This window comes from Grammomys surdaster, unplaced genomic scaffold (genome assembly GCF_004785775.1).
Source record: "Grammomys surdaster isolate TR1022 unplaced genomic scaffold, NIH_TR_1.0 164, whole genome shotgun sequence".
Taxonomy (NCBI): domain Eukaryota; kingdom Metazoa; phylum Chordata; class Mammalia; order Rodentia; family Muridae; genus Grammomys; species Grammomys surdaster.
This window is the reverse complement of record NW_021604612.1, coordinates 387,606-411,248: the sequence shown is the minus strand read 5'-3', so window position 1 is coordinate 411,248 and position 23,643 is coordinate 387,606. Positions and strand designations below refer to the sequence as shown.

Here is a 23,643-nt window from a genome sequence, read left to right as displayed (position 1 = left end):
AAGATTCTAAATCCAGGTGTGGGCCATGTCTGCCATCCCTTTAGGGAGACTGAAGCAGGAGGACTGAGAGTTCATGGCCAGGCTGGACTTTACAGGGAGACCTTATCTGAGAGACAGAGGAGGGAGTGCCAAGGTTCAGAAAGGCCTTGGCCACCAGCTAGTTAACACTAGTTACCAGCCGGTTAACAGAGAGTTCTAACGAGCCCCAGGAGTCCTGCCCACAGCAGCTGCTGACCAAAGGCAGTGCAAGGCAAGAAAAGAGCTTGTGACATCATTAGGGTTATTTAAAACAGTTGTGTTCCCAGTTCCAATTTTGGGTGTCTCACAACTGCCTGTGACTCCTCCCAAGGGATCTGACTCTTGAGAGACTCGAGACAGACAAGCAAAACACCCCTGAGCCTCAGGAGTCTGAGGGACCCAGGAACTAATACTTAGATAATAAGGGGGAGAACAGAGCCCTGGCAGTGGACAGCCGGTGGCCTTGGCTGCCCCTCCAGGGGGAATATCTTCTGTGACCTGTTACCCAGGCCTGCCCCAAACCAGGCAAGCAGCCCCGCCAGCAGACAGGCAAAGCCACTGGAAATCTAGGAGGCCAAGTCCTGAGGAGGCTGCTCTCCTGTATAGCTGTGTTCCTCACCATGGGCAGCACATTGCTGCCTCAACTCCTCTGCTCCCGTAAGGAAAGAAAAAGAAAGAAAAACCCGAGGTGTGTCATTTCTGATAGAGGAGAGGCAGTAGTCAAAGTGAAGACTTCCTCTCTCCTTGGCTTGCGACCAAGATCCTGCTTGTGTAGACCTGTGCCTACATGTACAAATTACAGAAAGCTGAGGTTCACAGGGAGTAGTAGCCTGTGTGACTATAACTAGATACTTGAGGCAGATTAATTTAGAAAGAAAAAGGGTTCATCGAGCGCCTGCCAGTCTGTAGTCTTTAGTACAGGGCAGTCAGTCTGCTGTGCATCTTGGCCAGAGTTTCTGGTGAAACAGAGAGGTGGGACCAGGGTCCCTTTAAAGGAACAACCAGATGACTCCAGGGCCCCCACTAGGCCCCATCTCCCACAGTGTCCCCTTTAGGAACAACCCTCAACACACAGAGCTCTGAGGAACACTCAACATTACAGGTATGGGCAGCCTCCAGAGCCCAGAGCATGAGCCCTGGGCTCTCCCAGAGACACTGGTGTATTCAGAAGCCCCATTATTGCAACTAAGGCTGCAGAGATCCCAGGTGAGAGGATGGGCCAAGCCAACTGTCTCCAGAGACACTCCCCACCCCCCAACAGGCCACCAAATCCCCAAGATCCACTAAACCTGGAGCCTGCCTCCACTGGGTCCAAAGTTCCTGGAAGCTCTGTCAGGTGCAGGACTGAGTGGAGCCAGCTTCCCTGTCACCCACACTAATGAGCTCACAAGTCATAGCAGGTGTCAGGACACCAGGAAGCTCAGGGAGAGCCTGGGGAGGGGGAAGAGGAGGGATGAGGCAGCCTCACTGGAGGAGAGGAAAGCCAGAGTATAACCAGGCTGGGATGAAAGTTTGGTCTTATGAGACACTGGACAGATGAGTTGCCTGGGCCTCAGTTTACTCGTCTGTGAAATGGCAATGCAGCAAGTTGTTGTCAACAGATGCCAACTTCCCACCAAGCCTGTCTGCACCGGCTGATAGCCAAGCAGCTGTGGCAGGTGACTCAATGGCTCTTTGCTACCGATAAGAAGAGAGGAAGGCATTTGGATTGGATCTGTGTTTCAGGGTCATTGGCAGACCCTATAAAGACACAATTTCTGGGCCAGCTGTGGTGTTGCACACCTGTAATCCCAGCACTGCTGAGGCAGGAGGATTGCAAGTTCAAGGCTGGATTTGCAGCCACCTAGGGGACACACCTCTGGATGTGTCTGTGCGGAGTTTCCAGAGACAAGATGCCGCCACTGGGGACTCTGGATGTGGGTACCATCCCATGCCTGGAGTCCCAGGTTGAATAAAAAGGGGACTGCATCTCTCCGCCTCCTGACTGTGGGGACAGCGTGACGCTGCCTCATGCTCCTGCCTCTGTGCCTTTGTCACCCTGGTGGACTATGGACTGTGAGCCGGAATAGACTCTTCCTTTCCTGAACAGCTTTGGTCAAGGGTTATATCACAACAGCCAAAAAGCAAGCAACATGTCAAAATGAAATGTCTACTTCAGACATAGCATCCTGCAGCCGGTCACAGTAGCCATACCTGCGATCCTGGCCTGTGAAGGTGGGGAACAGCACGGGGGTACGGAATCATTCGATAATTCAAGATCAGACAATTTTATATGATCAGAGGATTATAGAGAGGTCTCCTGGGATGCTACTGCCATCTGCTGGTCACTTCTGGGTACTACATAGCGCTATGGGGATTACAGGGGGCTTTGAAGACACGCATCCTTCTGTTCTAAGAAAATGGGGGCCAGATCGTTCTTAATGCTCAGCTAACTGAGCCCTGGGAGAACTGAACAGAAACCGGCTCACAGCCTGCACTCCTGCTGGTCTTAAGCTCAGGCTTGGCACAGTTGGGTGTGAGTTAGCTGTCTACTAAGCCAAGCAAAGAAACCAGGGAGCAAATGCAGTCCTGATTTCCAGAGTGATGTGCACACCTGGTGGTCTTCAGTCAGGCAGAGCCTGAAGAGCTATCTCCATTTGGATGATAGTCACTTGGTTGATCTGACTAAGCAATGCAGAAAGATTAAAACCACCATTTAAACTCGGTATCACAGCACGAGAGCCTCCTCACCCTGAGGTTGGGGCTAAAGCAGGAAGCTCATGAGATCCAAGCTGCCTTGGGCTACAGAGAAAGACCCTGTCTTTAAAAAACAAAAACAAAAAAACAAAAAAAACAAAGGCTGGGATGTAACCCACTGGTTTTCCCTCCTGGGTATCACACAGTGTTTGCTAAGACTCAGAAAATAAACTAAAAATTAAAAAGTTCTTCTTGCCACAGGCCCAGGAATACTCTTCAGAGTTTAAAAAATCACTTGTCAGTGTCTTGAGACCCATCCGTGGGTGTGTAATGCAAGGAATCTTGAAAAGTTCCCAGAACTGACTTAAGGGAGGCCCCGGAGCATGATTGGAGACTTGGCTGCAAGTGTCAAACTCCGTGCAGAGCCGAGGGTGAACTTGAAGTCTACAGATGACTTCTGTTTCCTGGGTCAGCAACATTGGCCAAGCATGGCCCTCATGAGCTACTGGGCTGCTCTGGGGAGCTGGTTTGAAGCAGACTCGGCACCCCTGCAGCTGCTGTGAAGGCCCTCCCCTCACAGAAGGAGGCTCTCCAGCTCATGAGGCTGCATCTGTTTCCTGTGCCCACCATTTGTATCAAACCTCTCACTTGTGTGTCTGTGGACTCATGAGAACACGGAGTGGGTACTGGGTCTCGAGGACAGGACACTGAGTGACCCACTCATTTTTCTGCAGGTCCGAATTTCTAGGAAACCTAGAAATCTAGGTATGAGTGCCTGCCAGGGCTTGCCCATACTACTGCTATTATCTGAGATACGCCTCCAACTGTATGGTGGCCTGGAAGGTCCCTTTCTGTTAGCTGACCAGCTACATGCCGAGTATTGAGGAGAGGGGAAAGGGGAGTCTTTAACTTCTCCTGAAGGCTTTTGTTGGGGTTTAAAGATAATTACTCCAACGTCAAGAGTGGGAGCCAGTGTCCACCCATCCACCCCTTCCAGATGAAATCCCCGATTCTTCCCAGTACTGACAACTGTTGCTGATACACCTTTATCCATTCATTCATTTTCTCTTTGGGGAACTGAGACTCTGGACCACCTACAGGGCTGGCATCGGCTATGAGACAATAGGGCTGAGGTGGAGTGCGGCTAAGCAGCACACTGGCTGCACCACCCCAGCAGGTCACTGCTATTTGACCAGCAGCCTAGCCAGTAGTGCTGCCTCCAAAGAAGCAGAGATCCAGCCTGTGACATGACAAGCCCTGATTCCTGATACCTCAAAGCCACTAGGGGCCCATCTGCACCGTGTTCTGCCGTGGGTCTCCAGCCTCAGTTCCGGGGAGCAGGAGGATGGGCAAGCTTAGATTTGTTTCATTTACTTCTGTGAGTAGTTGGGATGAAGTGCTATCTAGAAGGCATTTCCAGAGGAAAGGGGTTGATTCCAGCTTACAGTGGTGGGGTTCAGTCCAGCATGGTGAAGAGAGGGTGAGGCAGAGGTTGGGGGGGAAGCACACTGCATCTGCACTCAGGAAGCAGAGCATGAACAGGAAAGGGATTGAGGTATAAAACCTCAAGGCCCACCCCCAAGACACGCGCCTTTCAGGGAGGCTTCACCTCTTCAAGGTTCCACCACTTTCCCAACCAGGTAACAAGTGTTCAGCCACACGGGACTGCTAGTGAGGCTTCACATTCAAATCACGACCCTCCTAGTCTTTTTGTTTGGTTGGTTTTTTTGGTTTTTTGTTTTTTGAGACAGGATTTCTCTGTGTAGTCCTGGCTGTCCTGGAACTCACTCTGTAGACCAGGCTGGCCTCGAACTCAGAAATCTGCCTGCCTCTGCCTCCCAAGTGCTGGGATTAAAAGTGTGCGCCACCACCGCCCGCAGACTGACACATTATAGCATGTTAGCAGGATAGGTTAGATGACTGAATAACTGTTTCCTGTGAACCTGGGCTAGGTGCTGGGATCCTGAAATGAGCATATTGTAAGACTGAGTTCCGGGAAGGAGAAGCATCAGAAAGAACACACTCCACTGCCTTTCTTACAGTGCTGAGGACATTTTACAGACGCTTCGGGGGCATTGGAATCCCTGAGGGGACAGACCTGGGTCAGCAAGGAGTCCTTAGATGCATTTTACAAAATAAAACCCGACACTATTTTGAGGCCCTTGCTGTATGTAGGTTACGAGTCTGGGGTCCTTGTGGTGGGGCCTGGACACAGAGGGCAGGGAGAGGGAGAGAACCTTCAGTGAGTCTCAGGGCTCTGGCTATACTCTGGGGATGGTCCCAGAGCTTGCCTGCCACAAAAGGAGAGCAAGTAATAACAAAGGGGGGGGGGAGAGAAGAGAGAGGGGAAGAGGAGACAGGGGAGGGAGAGAGGAGACAAGTCAGGGAGAGAGGAGAGAGGGCAAGGAGAGAGGAGAGAGGGAAGGGGAGGAGGTGAGAGGGTAGGTAGAGGGGAATCGAAGAGAGAGGGAGAGGGGAGACAGGGTAGGGAAGGGAGAGTGAGAGAGGGCAGGGAGAGAGGAGGGCAGTCAGAGAGAGCCCCTTCACATATGTTTAGTGGAGGCAGACACAGTCACAGGGGAGGGAAGATGAAGTCACCCTGGGGGACAGTTGGGAGCAGTTGTCAAACGCCTCCAGTTCCTGTGTGTCTAGGCAGGCCACTTCCCTGGAGTCCTGAACCAGCAGGGTCACACCAGGAAAACTAACCAGAAGGCCGCAGGCTTTCCTCAGGTTCCTTCTCTCCCCATTCCTGCTCACCCGGGAGCACTTAAAACTGCTGATGAAGCTCTCTCTTTCTGAATGGCCGGCAGCTGGCACAGGAGGTGACGCTAATATGCCAAGGCTCTTCTCAAACCAGCGTGAGGGCCCAGAGGCGGGGCTCTGATAGGGAGATGCCAGAACCTGTGCACATTGTTAGTAGGAGTATAGCACGTGGGTACCTGACGCTCAAAACTGTATACAAGCCCTCAAAAATCAAAACAGGAGCCGTGCTGGGACCCCGCGATTAGTTTTTTGGATGTCTTCCCCAAAGAAGCAGAAGTCGGACTCAGCTGGATTTGCACCCCCACGGTGACATCAATATTGTTTACATTAGCCTAAGCCACGTGTGAATTTGGGACACAGGACATGGTCTTCTCATCCACGGAATACTATTCAGCCTTAAAAAAAACAGAAGCCCTAGCCGGGCCTGTGGCAGCACACGCTGTTCATCCCAGCACTCAGGAGGCAGAGACAGGCGATCTCTGCGTTCCAGTCCAGCCTGGTCTACAGAGTGAGTTCCGGGACAGCCAGGGCTACACAGAGAAACCCTGTCTCAAAATAAACAAACAAAAGCAAACAAACAAAAAACAAAAACGGAGGTGTTTATGATTCAAGGTAGGAGCCTCGAGGATCTTGTGAGAGATGAAATAAGCCGTTCGCCCAGATTACAGTCACACCTTTCCCTTCCTCGAGTTCAAAGACACCGGAAGCTGGAGTACAGGAGCTAGGCCTTCATGCTAGTGGCCCAGCAAGGGGCTCCAGGTCCTAGAGATCGGCTGTTCACGGATAAGTGGGTAAACTTTGTGAGGATTTTGCCACAGTTTAAAATTTTGTAAATGTTTGAGCGTTTGTGGCGATTTGTGCCCGAGCGGTGTTTCCTGGCAAATGGCTCAGCCAGCAAGTTCTGCCTTAAGGGCTGCCTCTGTCTGGATTTGGCGTCTGCAGTACCCAAGAGCAGCCACCAGGGGGAAGCGTGAGCCTATTGGTTGCAGCCACTTGGCTTTTGGTTCCACAGACAATTGACCCGAATAACGCAGCGTTTTACTGCATGGGCACTGTTGGATGGAAGGAGGAAACTCTAGACCGTTTGTGGCAGGTGGCGTTAGGGAAGGATTCCTGGCGGAGAAATGAGTGATCGGAATCAGACGTGCACTGGAGGAGTGGACCGTCTTTTTAATCGATCGCCACCACCATCCATCCCTCACTGAGCGCCCTCCACGGAGCGGACATTCTCTGTCTCTTACACCCATTCCCTTTTGCTAACGAGAAAACTGAGGACTAGAAAAGGTGTAATACTTTCTGGAGGTCGCACAGCTAGTAAAGGGAAGAACCTAGATTTTACCTTATTTTTATTTTTACCTTTTTACCCAGATTCCACAACCCTATTCGTTCTGTGGCGCTCACATATAGTCTGTATCCAGAGACAAGAGACAGAGCGGGAACCGGCTGGGCACGGGGTGGGGTTCTAGAGAGAGGATACTGCCGGGTGGGCTATGTCACCCAGAGACTGGGACTGTCTCAGAGCCATGTCTGACTTCATTTCAGCTGAGGAGTCCCTGGCATGTGACAACCCGGGGCTTCCTGAGAACGGGTACCAGATCCTGTACAAGCGGCTGTACCTGCCCGGAGAATCCCTCACCTTCATGTGCTACGAGGGCTTTGAGCTCATGGGTGAAGTGACCATCCGATGCATTCTAGGACAGCCATCCCATTGGAGTGGGCCCCTGCCCATCTGTAAAGGTAAAGAGACCCAAGGAGCCAGGGTGAGGGCGGGCTCCAGAGGAAACTGAGCTTGCTCTGAGGGAGGGTTTTCACAGAATCTAAATCCAGTGGGTGCCTATCCAGTCTGGTTTCTTCATTTGTTCATATGTTTCTTGAGACAGAGTCTCATGTAGCTAGCCTAGGCTAGCCTTGAACTTCCTTTGTAACCAAGGCTGGCCTTGAACTCCCAGCCTCCTTCTTCTAACCTGTCAAGTACTGGGATTGCAGGGACAGGCCACCAATCCTTGATCCCTTTTTGTTACTGTAACAAAATACCCGAAAATGGATACTTTATGAAGAAGTCTGTTTGGTTCAGGGTTGTGGAATTCAAGGCACGACTCTGCACCCCTGGGCGACGCATGCCGCCTGCTAACACAGCAGGGCCATCCCACAGGGGGACAGAGAGAGAATACTAGCTCTTACAGAGCTACTGAAGCCCAGCCATGGTCCCTTGAAACATCAACCTATAAATCTGGGCACTAATATAGCGGTAGATGGAAGTAAAGGTGCGGCACGATCCTTGCTAGCTCTCGGCCATGTTCCCACTCTATGTTCCCGCTCTAACCGCGGCACCGGCTAGCCAGTGGTGCCATCCCAGGACCCACTAGACGCTGGCGTGGCTGTTGTCTCTGCTGGTCAGCTCCATGTAGTCCATGGCTTTAAGCATGGCCAACTCCACCACCCCCATGCGGTAGGTATAACAATTCCCAGTACCCGGTAGAAGTAAGATTTAATGTGTAAGGTTAACCAAATAGATTTATATATCAGCAAATGTTCAATGTACAAGATGCCCACACACTTAGAATTGTTAACCTAATATCTAACTTTTTGCTATGAATAACTACCAGAGACTGCTAGAGACACATACCATCTGCCTCCATTTCACTTTTCCTCTTCCTCTCGTTCCTTCCTCCTCCCAACTCCTAGCCCCGCCTACCTCTTCTCTATCCAATCACAGAGCTCCAGTGCAAATACAGTGTTGCAGAACTTTTCCTAACTCTCCAATTGAGAAGTCAGCTAGCTTCTCAGCAGAGGATGTAGCTACTCAATGGTGACTTCAATTAGTCGAAATCTAATCGGAAGTCCTGGGACTTGCCAGAGTGTGCACGCAGAGTGGCTGGCACAGCCTGACCACCCCTGGTGCAGTCTCCCACTTAAACCTTCACTTTCACGCTCTGTATCCAGGAGTGCCCTGGTGGAGGCAGTTCAGCGCTCGGCCAGCAGGGTGGCTTTGGTGATAGAGCATGGGTTATCACCCTGGGACTTTGAACTTCAGGGTTTTATAAGAAATAAGAATTTATGAAAATAATCTAAATAGAATATTGATCCCAGTCAATAACTATGGAAAGTGAATGTAATATAGTTGTTATCAGGGTCTTGAGTCACACATCCTTGGAAAGAGTATTAAAAAGACCCCATGAAAATATTATATAGTTAGAGGTGGTGCCATACACCCACCAGAACAGCAGTTTGGAGGCTGACGATGAACATTCAAGGCCAGCACAAGAGGCTGTCTCAAAACAGCGAAACAAAACCTTAAGATCTGTGAGAGAGACCAAAGCTGCAGGTTGGAATCCCGAGTTCCCAGCTTAGAAGCTGTGTGACCTCCGAGGCCTTGCTACACTTCTCTGACCCCGTTTGCTTTCCTGTAAAACCATGACAATGAACCATCACACGCAGGAGATTGGCAAGGGGTGGGCCGGGATGCATGAGCCCTTGGCGTGATACAGAATGCGTGGCATGTGCCATCACGGTCCATAACACTGCAGATGTTTACCCATCTCGTTCCTCTCGATGTTGCGGGAGGTAACCGTGGAGAGCTGTCCTTCAAGACATCATCGGCCCCATGCTCTCACAGCACTCATGGGACCCATCCACCTCTGCCTGTGCAAACAGTAAACTCCCTCAGTGTTGACACTGCTTCCCGTTTCTGTTTCAGTTAACCAAGACAGTTTCGAACACGCGTTGGAAGGTGAGTCTTACTCTATCTTGTAAGTTCTAATACATCAGGCAGCTGCGTTGATAGCTTTTTCCCAGGGCCTCCAGACATAGCTACTAGGGCTGGAGAGAGGGATAGGCGGTTAAGAGAGTCTCTGCAGAGGTCATGAGTTTTATTCCCTACACCTGCGTTAGGCAGGACTCCAGCTCCAGGGACCCAACGCCCTCTTCTGGCCTCTTTGGGAACTGCACTCATTTGGCACATATACAGAGAAAGAGACACACAGAGAGGAGAAAGAAGAAACAATAATAAAAGCAAGAATAAATAATGAATAAAAGCAAAAATAAACAATAAAAATTAACTTACGTTCCTAAGTATAACTTGAAGGGATTTGAGAGTGGCCTTTCAGTCAGAAAAGCCTGAGAAGCCCCACCATTGCCAAACAGCTTCCAACCCACAAGTGTCGTAGGGATGAAAGAGACTCATCTCACATCCTGGGCAGAGCATCCTCATAGCTGCAGAGGGAAAGGCTGCTGGGCCAACCAGGGCCCTCCTCCCTCTGGCTTTGCTCCCTGGTACAGCCACCTCTCCTCCTGGATGTGGCTTGTTCTTGTGGACAACAGCTAGCCAGGATTCTTTCATTTTTGAGATTCCTTCCTGGAATGGAAGGGGAACAAGGCAGCAGGAGCCTGAGGCAGCGGCTTATGCCACACCCACGGTCAGGAAGCAGAGATGGATGCTGATGTTCAACTCACTTTCTCCTCTGTATTTGGTCAGGGACCCATGGTATGGAGCTGCCTGTATCTAGGATGAGTCTCCCCTCCCCACGTAGCCTTTTCCAGATACCTCATAAACACACCTAGGGGATTCCTGAACCAGTCAGGAAGACAGTGAAGACGAACACTCCCACACATGAAGCAGCTTGCCTTCTGCACCATGTCCAGTCCGTTCAGTGCAGGATGGTGACCTGTTCATCTCATTTAGAAGAAGCCATAACCAGTTTAATGGCTGTTCCCATGGTCTCTAGCATGATTAGTGTAGTTCTGACTACCTACAGCTGGCCGGGCATCAGGCTGTGTGAAGTACAGGTCCTCAGCCAATGTTCCTACGGCAGATGTATGTTAGTCCAACAGAGTCAAGCAGGGGACAAAGGTAAGTCCTGGAGGATAGTGGGTCAGCCATTCCTCTTAGGAAGCAGCATGCCCCCACAATGTTCGTCTCTCTGCCTGGGAGTCCCCGGCTGCCTTTTGCTTCATGTGCAGTGAACTGCAGTGGCAAGGGCCACCCAGGGCCCTGTGCTCAGGAGGTGTGAACAAAGCCAGGGTCCTGGATGTTCATGTTCACTGTGGAGGTTCAGGGATGGTTATTTTCAGTCATGTAGGAAGTGGCTGATGGGTTATAGATGGAAAGGTAGCTGAGTTTTGTGAGACACAAAACCAGAGAGGGTTTTGTGAGACACAAAACCAATGTGGGAGAGGAGGATCCAACCTCAAACTGTGCTAGGAAGAATGAGCCCAGATCCCAAAATATCTGCCATGATCTCTGTGGTTGCCATGTGCATTTGGGGCAACAGGAAGCTGGGCAGTAGAGCTGTCCACAATCTCCCAAGCCATCCGTTGGTGCATCGCACAGGCAAGCTCTAGAATGGGCCCCAGCCTCCTGCAGCTGCTCACAAAAGTGTCCAGAGAACAAGGCAAGATGGTTCTAGAACTTTGTCCAAGTCACTCCCTGAATTGAATTTTCACCAGATCTCGGCCTTCTGACTGGCTTCGCATGAACAGGGATCAAACTGGCTCTCAGCCACTCTTTGATCACCACAACCAAGAGTGACCCTGGGCTTCTTAGCAAGGGCCAGCGGCCCAGCTTCTGTTTTCCACCCCTACACAGCTCTCCCATGTCTAAGGCTGTAGGATGTCAGCTGGGGAGGGGCACTCACTTGAGAGCGGGTCCCCCGTGGGCGTGGGGCTCGTGGGAGACAGGACACTCAGTGGCTTGTGTGCTCAGTAGCAGAAGCGGCAGCAGAGTCCTCACTGGAAGGCGGGAACACGGCGCTAGCCATCTTCATTCCGGTCCTTCTCATCTCCTTGCTACTGGGAGGAGCCTACATCTACGTCACGAGGTAGGCGGGGTTGTGCCCTTGTGAGCAGCACCTCTGGGGCCTTTGCTACTGGGAGGAGCCTACATCTACGTCACGAGGTAGGCGGGGTTATACCCTTGTGAGGTATACCTCTGGGGCCTCAGCATCTCTGCCTGATCCTTGGATATAGTGGCCTCCTGTGATGTGAGAGACTGTGGTCAGAATCAGACGGTGTCTTGGTGCCTCCCGGTTCCCCTGTGACAGTCATTCTTCTGTTCGCTTAGCAAATGCAAGAGATAGCCCAGGGCTTGATTCCCAGGTGTTGTCAGTCACAGCACTTGCCCTCGAAGGACAAAAAGCCATGTCTAGAACAGTCACAGACACCTCCACCAAATAGTTTCAGAGCCACCACCATGTGCCAGCAGCCTCTGGGCTCTGGGAATGTCACGGTGAGCAAAGCAGACTCCAGTGAGGAACAGTAGCCGATCTCCAAAGCACAGGAGGAAATCAAGTACCGATAGTCAATAAACAGAAGGAGCCCGGAACAGAAGTTGCATGCTCTGGTGGAGTGGGCAGAACTCCACGCCTAGTAACGCTTCCGAGCGGGCTTTAAAGTGGTCGCGAGTGACATAGGAAGCTGGCAGGCGAAGGAAGGTGAGCAGCCCTTGTAGACCTCACTCCTGCCTTCAACAGCACAGTGTGTGGTGGGGTGCCATCCGGAGAGACACAGGGCGGGGCTTAGAAACAAGTCAGAGAGAGAGAGAGAGAGAGAGAGAGAGAGAGAGAGAGAGAGAGAGAAGAGAGAAGAGAGAGAGAAGAGAGAAGTGGCAAGACTAGCCCCTGTGGGGTCATGAGTAGAGAGCACTTGCCCTTAACAGGACCCCACCTGCTCAGGGCTATGGGGCTGTGTCTACACACCCCGTGCTCTTCACAGAGCCCGGGGGCAGCAGGGTTGCAACTCCAGCTTTGTTGTCTATCCTGCAGGTGCCGACAGTACTCCAGCCTCCGCCTGCCCCTCATGTACTCCCACCCCTACAGCCAGATCACCGTGGAGACTGAGTTCGACAATCCCATCTACGAGACTGGGGTAAGTGGCCCTGCTGCCCTCCTGGAGGGCTTCCCCTTGGCCCTACCTAATCCCCAGATGAGCAGAATGCCACCAGGAGAAGCCAGCTCTGCTTATTGGTGATTAGAACTCAGCTCGGAGCATCCAGGGGCAGCTGTTGTGATTTGCTGAGCTCCGTGGATCTTTCTGCACCTTGCAGGGCAGGCTCCTGTGGACATCGGGAGGTTGATGCTACCGCTGTGCCTCACTTAAAGACAAGCACGTGATCTGAGAGAGAGACAGAGCGAATGCCTCTTGACCTCCCTGTCAGGGAAACCTCACAAAGCACTCTTCCAAGAACCTAAGTGGCCAGGTCACTCACTCTTTGGGGCCTCTTGGGTGTGTCAGGTGTTAAGCCAGAGATGAAGCATAGTTGCTGGCATCACGTGACTTGCATTTGAAGTCCTCTCCTTCTGTGGCTGGGATGAGCCATGGAAGGTATTCAGGCGGCAACGGCAGGAACTCCCCGTCCCTCTTCCAGCTTTGTCTATCCATCCAGCATTGGATGTACCAGGCATGTGCACTGCAGGTGCCACAGCCTGGCTGCAGGCTCCAGGGTGCTGCAGAGGGTGGCTATGTCTGCACTAGGCAGTGGGGCCCTTTCAGCTCCCACGGAAGCCTTCCAGTGTCACCAGGAACTGCAGGTTCCTGTGGTCGTAAAGCTGCTACAGATACAGTTGCTGACTCCTGTGAGCAGAAAAGCCTGGCAGAGCGCAAGGAGCACCGACAGTGGTGCGTGATGTACCACGTGACCCTCGGACTCTTCTCTGTGACTCAAGAGGACTTGGAGGTCCAGCGAGATGAAAGGGGCTCAGACAAGGCTGTACAAGCTTGACTCGACATCCTGAGCCCTCCCTGCCCTCCTGCCTCGATGAAACTGGTCCATAGTTATGATGAGTTATCATCCTGAAAGACCGCAGAAAGCTAGCGGGTCATGTGATTGCATAGTGGGGAACCCTTGAGGTAGGTGGGAAGATTTTGGCAAAGCTGAGATGTAGACATGACTGAAAGTTAGAAATTGTCAGAAAGGTCTGAGGTGAAAACGGAGAGCCTCTAGGCTTAGGGCTGCTGACAGCTCTGTCTTAGAACCATTGTGCTGTGAGAAGTAATTCTCCCTGCTGTTAGGAAATGGGCAAATCTAGTCTATACTGACCTGCTACCATTTCCTGCTTCGACCTCCCGTGTGAGCTATCTCCTATATGAACACTCTGCTTCGGGACTCACAAATCATAGCCACGGGTTCACCATGGCTTGGCCCAGGGAAGGATTCACACCATCCTGGCTCACCACACCACCGTGGTTGCTTGGACTTGTGGGTGGTAACAGAAAAAGAGGAGCTTGAAAAAAATAGGCCAGAGCTGGATTGGCCGGGGACCTGTGATCTCTGATGGGTTCCTTACGCATTGTAGAAGTTCTCAGCTAAGGCAGGCTGTTTTGTTCCCTAAAGCTGAGGGCGGGCTTCCGGTCATCTGAGTTTGGCTTTTTCCACATCTGTCTTCATGCTTCTGGAAGCCCCTACCCCCTCCTCCTACCTACCCAGGCCTGACCTTTGTAAGGTGGGGACCATGAGAACACCTCACGTTCTTCCCATGGTACTTCCCATCTGCCAGGAAGTATTGATGTGACCGTAGCTGTGTTAGCCTCCCAGGAAGTGACTGTGGCACTTCCCAGGTGGAGCCTGTGACTTCATTGGCTCCTGGCCTTCCGCCCTGGTTCTGGCTCAGGGAGCAGTGGAGAAGGGGACCGGCCACAGCTGCATGGTCCTTATTCTCTTCTCAGATCTGGAGTGAAGGTCATGACGGAATTCAAAGGATGGATTTGTGGGGAGGAAAAACACACGTGGGGCGGGCACCTGGGCCTGAGTCTACGTGGTGGCCCGAGGACGGGCAGGCGGCAGAGTCCTGCGGGCTTTCCCGCCAGCAGGTTCCCACATACATGAAAAGGGTCCAAGATTCCAGAGGCTGGAAGCTTGTCGGCAGCAGACTCAGAAGACACGTGGAGTCCAAGAGATCAAAGCTTTATTGTCCATGGCGGGATAGTTGGATCTGGATGTGCTTGCATACCCCCAGAAGCCAGGAGAAGGCTAGCTTAACTAGGGAGGGGGAAGAAGGGAGGGAATAACTTAACTAGCTATGCCTCCCCGGCCCCCCCGCCTTTAGATAACTAATTAATATGTAAATCTCTCGAGGGGGAGGCCTGTTAGTCACACCCTCTACCTGTGTCTTACATGAATGACGGTACAGGTTAAATGGAGATTAGACCAGAGATTAGACCGAGTGTCAGGGCCCTGGGTTCTAGGGGCATGGCCAGACACCTGCCATCTTGGGGGGTTCCAGGCCCATGCCAACCCAAGAAACAAGATACCCTTCCACTGACAGACAGATTCATACTGATGGGGGCTCAGGAGTCCCAATCGCCTTGAGAGTCAGTCTTGAGGCAATGGGGCTAGTCACATCAAAGGGTTGGGGTTCTCAGAGGACCAGCTATGTCAGCTCTGCCCCTTCCTCCCCCCACCCAGTCTTTCCGATCCCTATGGCCATAGTGTTGGCGGGAGATCAGACCCCAGAAGATGACATAGCACACCCGCACACCTGTAGCAGTGATTGAGCAGAGCGGACTACAGTGTAGAGTCCCAGGCCCCAGGCCAGGGACACAGAGAGGTGTGATGCCTTAGATGTCTTGGGATGTCACTCTGCCATTCAGGGCTTAACCCATGTGCATCACTCTGTCCCACAGGAAACAAGAGAGTATGAAGTTTCCATCTAACAAGAGCTGCCCTGGAAAGGGGGACTTCAGAGACAGACATACAGACATGAACTGTCAGGACCTCCTCGGACATTCATCAGTGACCCTGTGGCATTGGGTTGCAGCCCGGCGTGGACGCCATCTTTCCTCTACACTGTTTCTTCGCATTACTTAACTATATTTAAGATTGAAGGCATTGACATCGGTGAGTTTGGTACGTTGCGGAGGCAGCCAAGGTCACACGACAGCCTCTGTTCCAAAGGCAGGTCAAGTTGGATCAGCAGTACCAGGCTTGGGCCGCCCCATCCTGCATGGTCTTTGGCAACACACCACAGTGGACTTGGTACAAACGGAAGCCCTGGGGTTGTCAGAGTGCATCTTGCAGGGTTGTCTTGGAGTGGGAATTAGCCTGAGAACTTAAGCCAGTATTTCCCCTCCAAAACAAATTCTGTGTCCTCTTTTCCAATTTAAAATCCCTCTAAAAGGTCTTACCCCATCTTCTTCTTCCCCGTGGCCTTCTGAAGGCAGCAAAGACTTTCCTAGTATTCCCTGAGCCCAAGGAACATCGATAAGATGAGCAGGCAGTTCATTTCTTAAAAGGTGATTAGCCCAACGCACTGTCAGAGATGAGGCACAGGAATCCTGGGGAAGGGGACTTCAAAGAGGGATGGATACCAGATGAGTTATGTACTGGAACCCACCACAGCTGGCATGGTCATCCGGAGGTTAGGGACATAAATCCACAGGCAGCTTGGACTCCAGAGTCACCAGATCTGCAGGAGAGGGAGGGATATGCTCTGACCTGAAAGTCAGGGGTCTGCTCTGATTCTCCCCTGGGCTCCTAGACTGTCTTGACCTTTGACATAGCCATGAGAGACGCTGCCTCCATACCTTGTTGTTCTCACAAACTCCTTGGCAGGGGAGGTGCTGAGAAAGAGAGAGGACCCTTCCTGGCCTCTCAGGCTCTGGGGGGAGCAGGAATGGAGAGAGTGGCATCAGTACCCAATCAGATTCCCTGTAGACAGAGCAAGGTGGAAAACCACAGGATAACAAGGCACAAGGTCACAGCCTGAACGTCAGTAAAAACAAAAGGTTTCTGAACAGCAGACCTTCCCAGCCTTCAGCTACTGCTCTGTTAGCCTTTGTTAGAGGTCGTGGGTCTCCAAAGATTATTCTCTAAGTATAGTCATAAAGAAAGGTGTCAGGGTTAGGTGCTGGAGGAGACAGCAGGCATGGTGGAGTGATCAGGGGTTGTTCAGGAGCCAGGCATCTGGACAGTCAGCTTCAAGGACCCTCCCTGTGTTCTCCTGTGCTGTCTGGGGTTGTTGTGTTAAATCCCTGGGTTTCAACGAAGAGAAAGCGCTTTTTGACTTCAGGGTTATAGGGAGAGTATATCTTCTCAGCCCTCATCCTAGCAAGGATAGACTCATCTTCCTCCAGGAAAGCCCCTTGTATGCATGTGCCTGACCACTGTGGCTGAGGGGATTTTGGTCATTCAGCTCATTCACCCACAGAAGAACCAGAGGATAAACCGTACAGGCTCTAGGGAGCAGAGGCCCCTTGGGGAAAGACCTACTATGAGTAACGTGGCCTTTCTCCCAGAGGCAGAACCTATTGGAGATGTTTCCAACCCCAGCCCTAGGTCACCTGCGAATTCTGTCTGTGCCGTTTGATTTTAGTCCACTGTTTGCCCCTGTGGAAACTAAGCACTTGCCTTCTGTAAAGGCTGACTGTATGTCGCCCTTCTAACCCTGCTCCCTAAAGCTGACTAGGTCATGCCCAGGTCATCTCTTGCCTATTGGGAGGGGGGGGAAAAAGGTGGATTTTTTTTTTTAAACAGGAGACCAATGTCTCAGTTCTGACTTAGTGGTACAGTCGGTGTGGCCATGTTTAAAAATGTTGTTCTAGCCTAGAGGTAAACCACGTGAGCTCACAATGTACAATGACAGAAAGAACATGCTGATGTCTAATTTTTTTTTAAATACCTGACTGTGTATTTGTAACATGTAAAGGTTTGGTTTAAAAAAAAAATGTTACTAGTGCCAAATTACCAGATGCCAGTTCCAAGGCATTTCGTGACGGTCCATCCCTGTCTGTTTTTACAAGATGGAAATATGAACCCATCGGGATTAAATATTTTTCGAACGGGATACACTCGTGAGCCCTCCCACAAGCAGCTCCTTGTTCTGACGTCAGTGGGGGACACGTATTTTGGAACGTGCTCATCCTTCATACTGATTGGCGCAGGCAGCACTGTCAACACGCACAGTTCCACCCCCTTCTACTCAGAGCTCATCCCCCCTTCCCCTTTAGCTTGCCTTTTGGTAGACTCATTTTGCCAGCATAAGTATTCTGACCTCTGCCTGGGGGGCCATCTTTCCAAGCGATCACACCCCGAGCCTTTGAAGCCAGCTCTTTGGAGAATTCACAAACCTCAGGGGACAACTTTGGAAATCCACGCACATCCCTGGAGAAGGAGAAAGGTTCGAGCCTGGATGACACCCTGGGGACTCCGACGAACCAAAGGGTAGCTTCGGAACCATAGGCAAAACGACATCTTCCTTTGGTGGTGACCTTCCTGTGTCTTTGATGAGGCCCGGTGAGATGGCACTCCAGGCCCGGTCTTGTGCGGCACTCGGCACCCACAAAGACAGGCGTCTTCTCTTGCGGACGCTTGCTCTTTCATTCATCATCAAACAGAATTTAAAAGGCAAACTTTCTAAGCTAGAAAAATGAAATGAAATCATTTTCCACTTTGTATATATTGCTGCTAATAAAACAGTTGTAAAAGAATGCTGGGTGTAGGTTTTGTGCTGAAGCTCCCCGGTGACACCGAGAGCTCTGTTTCCTGTTTCTGGGGATTGTTTCTGGTTTCTGGGGCTCGGGATGAGGTAGCAAGTGCTGATTCTTCAGATGGAGATGCAAGCCCTCTCTACAGTGGCTCTGGGCACCTTTAGAACAAGACCTGTCTGGGGAACTGCTACCAAAGGACAAAGCAAAGTTATCAGAGTCAGAGGGTTCAGTGGGTAGAGCCACCAGGCCTGATGACCTGAGTCTGATCCTGGGACCCACAAGATAGGAGAAAGTTAGCTGTAGCTATCCTCTGACCTCCTGGTGTATGTTATGTGCCCTACACATAAACAAAGAAAGTAAATATAATCTTAAAGCTTTTTTTTTATTCAATATACCAAAAAAAATTTAAAGCAGGCCACAGAGTTTTTCCTTCTGGAAATAATGCATTTGAGTTCTATATAATTTTCTTTTTCTTTTTTTTCTTGACAGGGTTTCTCTGTGTAGCCCTGGCTGTCCTGGAACTCACTCTGTAGACCAGGCTAGCCTCGAACTCTTGAACTCAGAAATCTGCCTGCCTCTGCCTCCCAAGTGCTGGGATTAAAGGCGTGCGCCACCACCGCCCGGCTCTATATAATTTTCAAGTGTGTCTTTAAAAAGAAGATATCAGATCATTTCTAAGGAAAGAGAAGAAGGAGGAGGAGGGAAAGGGGGAGAGGGAAAGGAAGAGGAAGAGGAAGGAGAAGGAGGGAAGAAGGAAGAAGAGGAAGAGGCAGGAAGGAACATACTCCTGTAATCAGGAGACAGAGACAGGACTATAATTCAAGTCTGTTCTGGGCTACACAGTAAGACTGCGTCTCAAAAAAAAAAAAAAAGTTTCCAGAGATTTTAATTCCAAAGCTTCTAATTCATATGTCTTAATCTAATAGGCTTTCTCAGTAAACATAAATAGAGCAATGTATTTGTTGCTACATCATCAATTTGTGTCTTTGTTGTTCATTTCTTTGTTGAGACAGAGTCTCAGCCATGAGCTGTAGTGAGCAGAGCCTCAGGCTGGGGGTTGTGCTTGATTTCATTTGCAACAATACTGTTACATTTTCTCCAATCTGCCACACACGGGGCTTGCTTCCCTGACACCTGCTGGTCAGCAGTCTCTAGAGTTAGCTTGGATGGGTGGAGAATACCCAATCTCCTGAAGGGAAGGCAGACTGGAGGCTGCTCCAGTCCCAACCCAACTCCCTACCTTAAACCCAGTAAGATGCCTTGGAGGACAGCAGTCCCTGCGTGGAAGCAACATCAGGATGACAGAGATAAGAACTCAGCGGGCAGGAGAGGAAACCTGAGTCTCAGAAGAGCCCGCATTCCTCCATCCAAATAGCAAAAGATCTAATGGCACAGCATGAGCCAGTCATCAACCATGAAGGAGGTGGTGGGCATGTATATTCTGCAGCTAGAGGGTTGTCCGAGGAGAGCCTGAGCATGTAGAAATGCCATTTCCAAAATTCTACCAGCCTTTCAGCATCCCCCCCCCATAAACTTTCATCCAAAGTTTCTCTCATACATTTCTCTGGTACACATGTCTGTATACATGTTTCTGTGCACACTTGTGCATGTAAAGACCAGAGGTGCCTTAGTTAGGGTTTTGCTGCTGTGAAGAGATATCATGACCAAGACAACTCTTATACATAAAACATTTAATTAGGGCTGGCTTACAGTTTCAGAAGTTCAGTCCATTGTCAACATGGTGGGAAGCAGCATGCAGGCAGACACAGTGTTGGAGGAGCTGAGAGTTCTACTTCTTGATCTGAAGGCAGTCAGGGGGAAGCCCTGATTCCACACCGGGTGGAGCCTGAGCATAGGAGACCTCAAAGCCCACCCCTACAGTGACACACTTCCTCCAACAAGGCCACACCCACTCTAACAAGGCCACACCTCCTAAGAGTATCACCTCCCATGAGCCAAGCATTCAAAACATGAGTCTATGGAGCCCAAACCCATTCAAAACACCACAGAAGGTAACACCAAATATATCCTCAGAGCACCAATTCACTTTTGAGACAGGGTCTCTCATTGGTCTGGAGCTCACCAAGCCCCAGGGATCCTTCTGTTTCTGCCTCAAAGTGCTAAGTATCTTTTGAGTAGCCCAAACTCATACAAAACTCACAGCAATTCTCCTGCCTCAGCATACTAAGTGCTGGAGTGACAGGTGAGCCTCCACATGTGGCTCAAACTAAGCTGCTGTGGCATCCCTGCAGTGTGATCTTTTATCCTGGGAAGGGAGAGACATTGTACCCCATTCAAGCCAGGAGTCACAGACTGGCCCTACACACGTAAGTGCAAGCAGGCAAGTCAGCAAATCTCACTTAATGGCTTGTAAAGAGCTGGCATGCATGTGAGGCCAGGACCAGCCATGGGTGTGCTTTGGTGTGCAGAGGACTCTGCAGGAGAACCTAAGGAGAGGATGGCCCAGCAGGGAGGGGCGTGGCCAGGCTAAGGCTCAGCCCAGGCTCATCATCCTGAAATGGATCTCCCTTTTCACAGGCCTCCCTTCATAGAGTTGAGGCCATAGAGAACAGAGAGGGTAATGGTTGTAGCTGATGTAAACGTGTGATTGCTGAGGCCAGCCTGGGCTATGTGTGACCCAGAAGAGGGAAGAAAACAAACCCCTGAATGTGGGAGGTGAAAACAAGAGGCAGCATGGGCTCAAGAGCGAGACCCTGCCAGGGCGAGAGAGAGAGAGAGAGACAGAGAGAGAGAGACAGAGACAGAGAGACTGAGAGAGAGAGAGAGAGAGAGAGAGAGAGACAGAGAGAGACAGAGAGAGAGAGATCAAGAGAGAGAGAGACCAAGAGAGAGAGAGTGAGAGACAGCAAGAGAGAAGGAGAGAGCAAGGAGAGAGCAAGCAAACGAGTGAGAGGGAGAAGGAGAGAGCGAACGAAAGCAATAGAGTGAGCGAGCGAGAGAGAGACAGAGAACAAGCAAGAGAGAGAGAGAGAGAGAGAGAGAGGACAAGAGAGAGAGAACTGAAATTCTCCGAGCATGTGCACACATGCCTGTGAGAATTTGAGGACAAAGCAGGGCAGGGCTAGCAGCCAGTCGGGGTGGCCACATGGCTGCTACAAGTAGGAGGGGCTACAGGTGATGGGCAGGTTCTGGGGAAAGGGGTGAGGTGGATTGAGAAGAGGAGAGGATGGTGGTTGGTACATCTCACGTTCTGGTCCCTGGAACATGCTCACTCCTCACAAAAGCCATTGGGCCAAGGCGGGGGCCATGCTTGCTCACAAGGCTGCGTGTGGACCTCTGTCCACACTTCCTGTCACCAGAGAGTGTCATAGTGAAATGTAGGCTGGATGTGCTCAGTTAACAACTGTGGAGCCGGGGGATGCGTGGCGGTGAGGAGCTGAGTGCACCGAGCACAGGCAGGCCAGTGCCGGGGCTCCGAGATGCACCTGCTACGTTGGCAATGGACACACAATGCTCCTGACACAGCAACCAGGCAGCTCGTACTGACCAGCCCTAGACAGAGACACGAGGTGTCACAGCAAGACCTACGGGCAGAGGCACGGGATATAAACCCAGTGTGGTCTGCCAGTTACCCATGTGGCCTTTCCCTGTCCAACTCTTAGGAGCTCCAGATTCTGGGTCCTATTCCTGCTGTTTGAGCTCCGACTCAGCTATGTCAGAGGTGGGGAGCCTGTTTGTCTAACCCCACAGGGCTTCATACAACCTCCAGCCTGGGACGCTGGCTAGGGGTCTCTGGGAACAGAGCCAGTAGAGGGTTGCTTCATGGCACCCTAAAGTGCACGCACCTCTGCTTCTATGAGGTCAAGTCTCTGCTGAGGAAGGGAGGTGATAAGCCAGCAGGCTAGCTTGAAGTCTGCAAGGACCCAAGGCCTGAGTCCAGCCATGTGATGCCCCAGATGATGCCAGCAAGGCCTGGATCCCAGAAAGGGCTCTTCCAGTCCACTCTCCACTTTCACAGCAAAGCCTCCTCATTCCCCCACCCCCACCCCGCTCCATACTTGAAAACAGGTCACATGTGACAACACCTAGAATTAACTACAATCCAAGCACCTGGGCACACCTGTGAGGCCATTCCTATGAGAGCAAGCTTGTGAGGGCACACTTGGGAAAGCACACCTGGGAGGGCACACCTGGAAGGGCATACTTGGGAGAGCACACCTGGAAGGGCACACCTGTGATGGCACACCTGGGAGGGGTTTCCTTGATTGGATCATTTGAAGTGGGAAGACCCACCTTAAATCTAGATCATCTGAGGAAAAGCCACTCCTAATCTGGGCTACACTGCCTGGACACAGAAGAATGAAGCTTTTTGCCTTTTGCCTATTTGCCTCACCCTTGATGACCAGTTCATTCATCCTCCTGCTGAGGCATTCCTTGGCATTAGAGCACACTTCTTCAGGATCCCAACACATACTAAAGACCAGCCGAGACATCCAGCCTCACAGACTGAACAACTATCGGATTCTTGAATGGTCCATTGGTAGACAGCCATTGTTGAACTAGCTGGGCCACAGCCTGTAAACCACCTCTAATAAACAAACCCCCACCCCAACTATGTGTGTGAGTGCGTGTGTATGAGTGTGTGCAAGTGTGTGAGTGTGTGTGTGCATGTGTGTACCTGTATGTATGTGTGTGAGTGCGTGTGTATGAGTGTGTGCAAGTGTGTGAGTGTGTGTGTGTACCTGTATGTATGTGTGTGAGTGCATGTGTATGAGTGTGTGCAAGTGTGTGAGTGTGTGTGCATGTGTGTACCTGTATGTATGTGTGTGTGTTTGAGTGTGTACAAGTGTGTGAGTGGTGTGTGCATGCCTGTGCCTGTATGTATGTGTGCTCATGTATGTGAGTGTGTGCAAGTGTTTGAGGATGTGTGAGTATGTATGTTCACATGTGTGCATGTATATGAGTGTATGTGCACAAGTTTGTGTGCATGTATGCATGTGTGTGTGCTTACACATGTATATTCTATCAGTTCTGTTCTTCTAGAAACCCCTGACTTATGCATCATTCATCTCGACACTCGCCCTGTGGGGAGCTGGCTGTTTTCTGTGGATAATGACATCTGATGCTATGGGCTCTATCCAAAGAAGCAGAATTCTGTCTGGAGAAATGCAAGCTGCCTTTCACTCTTGACAGATGAAAGAGAAATCAAGGTCATTGCTATCCCTCCCTTGCTCATGAAGCATGCTCAGGTTATAGATTGATTTTACACACACACGAGTGCGCACACACACACACACACACAGACACAGAGACACAGAGACAGAACAAGAGAGAGACAGATTCACAGAGAGAAAAAGAGACAGAGTCAGAGATACAGCTATAGACACAGATACAGATGATAAAGATTTGCATGGTTACCATGATCTCCAGACTCCTGAAATGTTTACTCACAGAGACTCACTCTAGTACTGCAAAGATGTTTTATGGACTTCTAGACCTGTCTCAAAAAAAAGAAAAGAAAGAAAAGAAAAAAGAAAAAGAGTTGGGTATGGGGGTCAGTCTAGAGCAAGTGGCTGTGTTCAGTCCTTGGGAAAATCTGACTTCTACTGAGATTTCATAAGAAGGATGAGTGGGAAGCAAAGCACCAGGCACACCACAGGCACACTTGCACACACATGCACACACACATGCATATACGCACACATACATGCACACATGAACACAATGCACCCATGCACACACATGCATATATGCATGCTTGCATGCATACATGCACACACATGAACACACATGCACCCATGCACATAC

General features: G+C 50.8%; 1 protein-coding gene across 3 annotated transcripts in view; it reads left to right on the top strand.

Moving 5' to 3' along the window:
- Positions 1–15,248, top strand: part of Sez6l (seizure related 6 homolog like) — a 168,499-nt gene extending 153,251 nt beyond the window's left edge. Inside the window, exons 13-17 of one of the 3 annotated variants that reach the window (XM_028765400.1) lie at positions 7,000–7,194; positions 9,155–9,187; positions 11,165–11,273; positions 12,216–12,318; positions 15,073–15,248. In XM_028765400.1, coding sequence (XP_028621233.1) covers positions 7,000–7,194; positions 9,155–9,187; positions 11,165–11,273; positions 12,216–12,318; positions 15,073–15,102 — 470 coding nt within the window. In that variant the 3' untranslated portion in view covers positions 15,103–15,248. Of the gene's footprint in view, positions 1–6,999; positions 7,195–9,154; positions 9,188–11,158; positions 11,274–12,215; positions 12,319–15,072 lie in introns of all 3 variants that reach the window. The other 2 variants (XM_028765399.1, XM_028765401.1) reach the window with 2 other exon arrangements.
- The last annotated feature ends 8,395 nt before the right edge of the window (positions 15,249–23,643 follow it).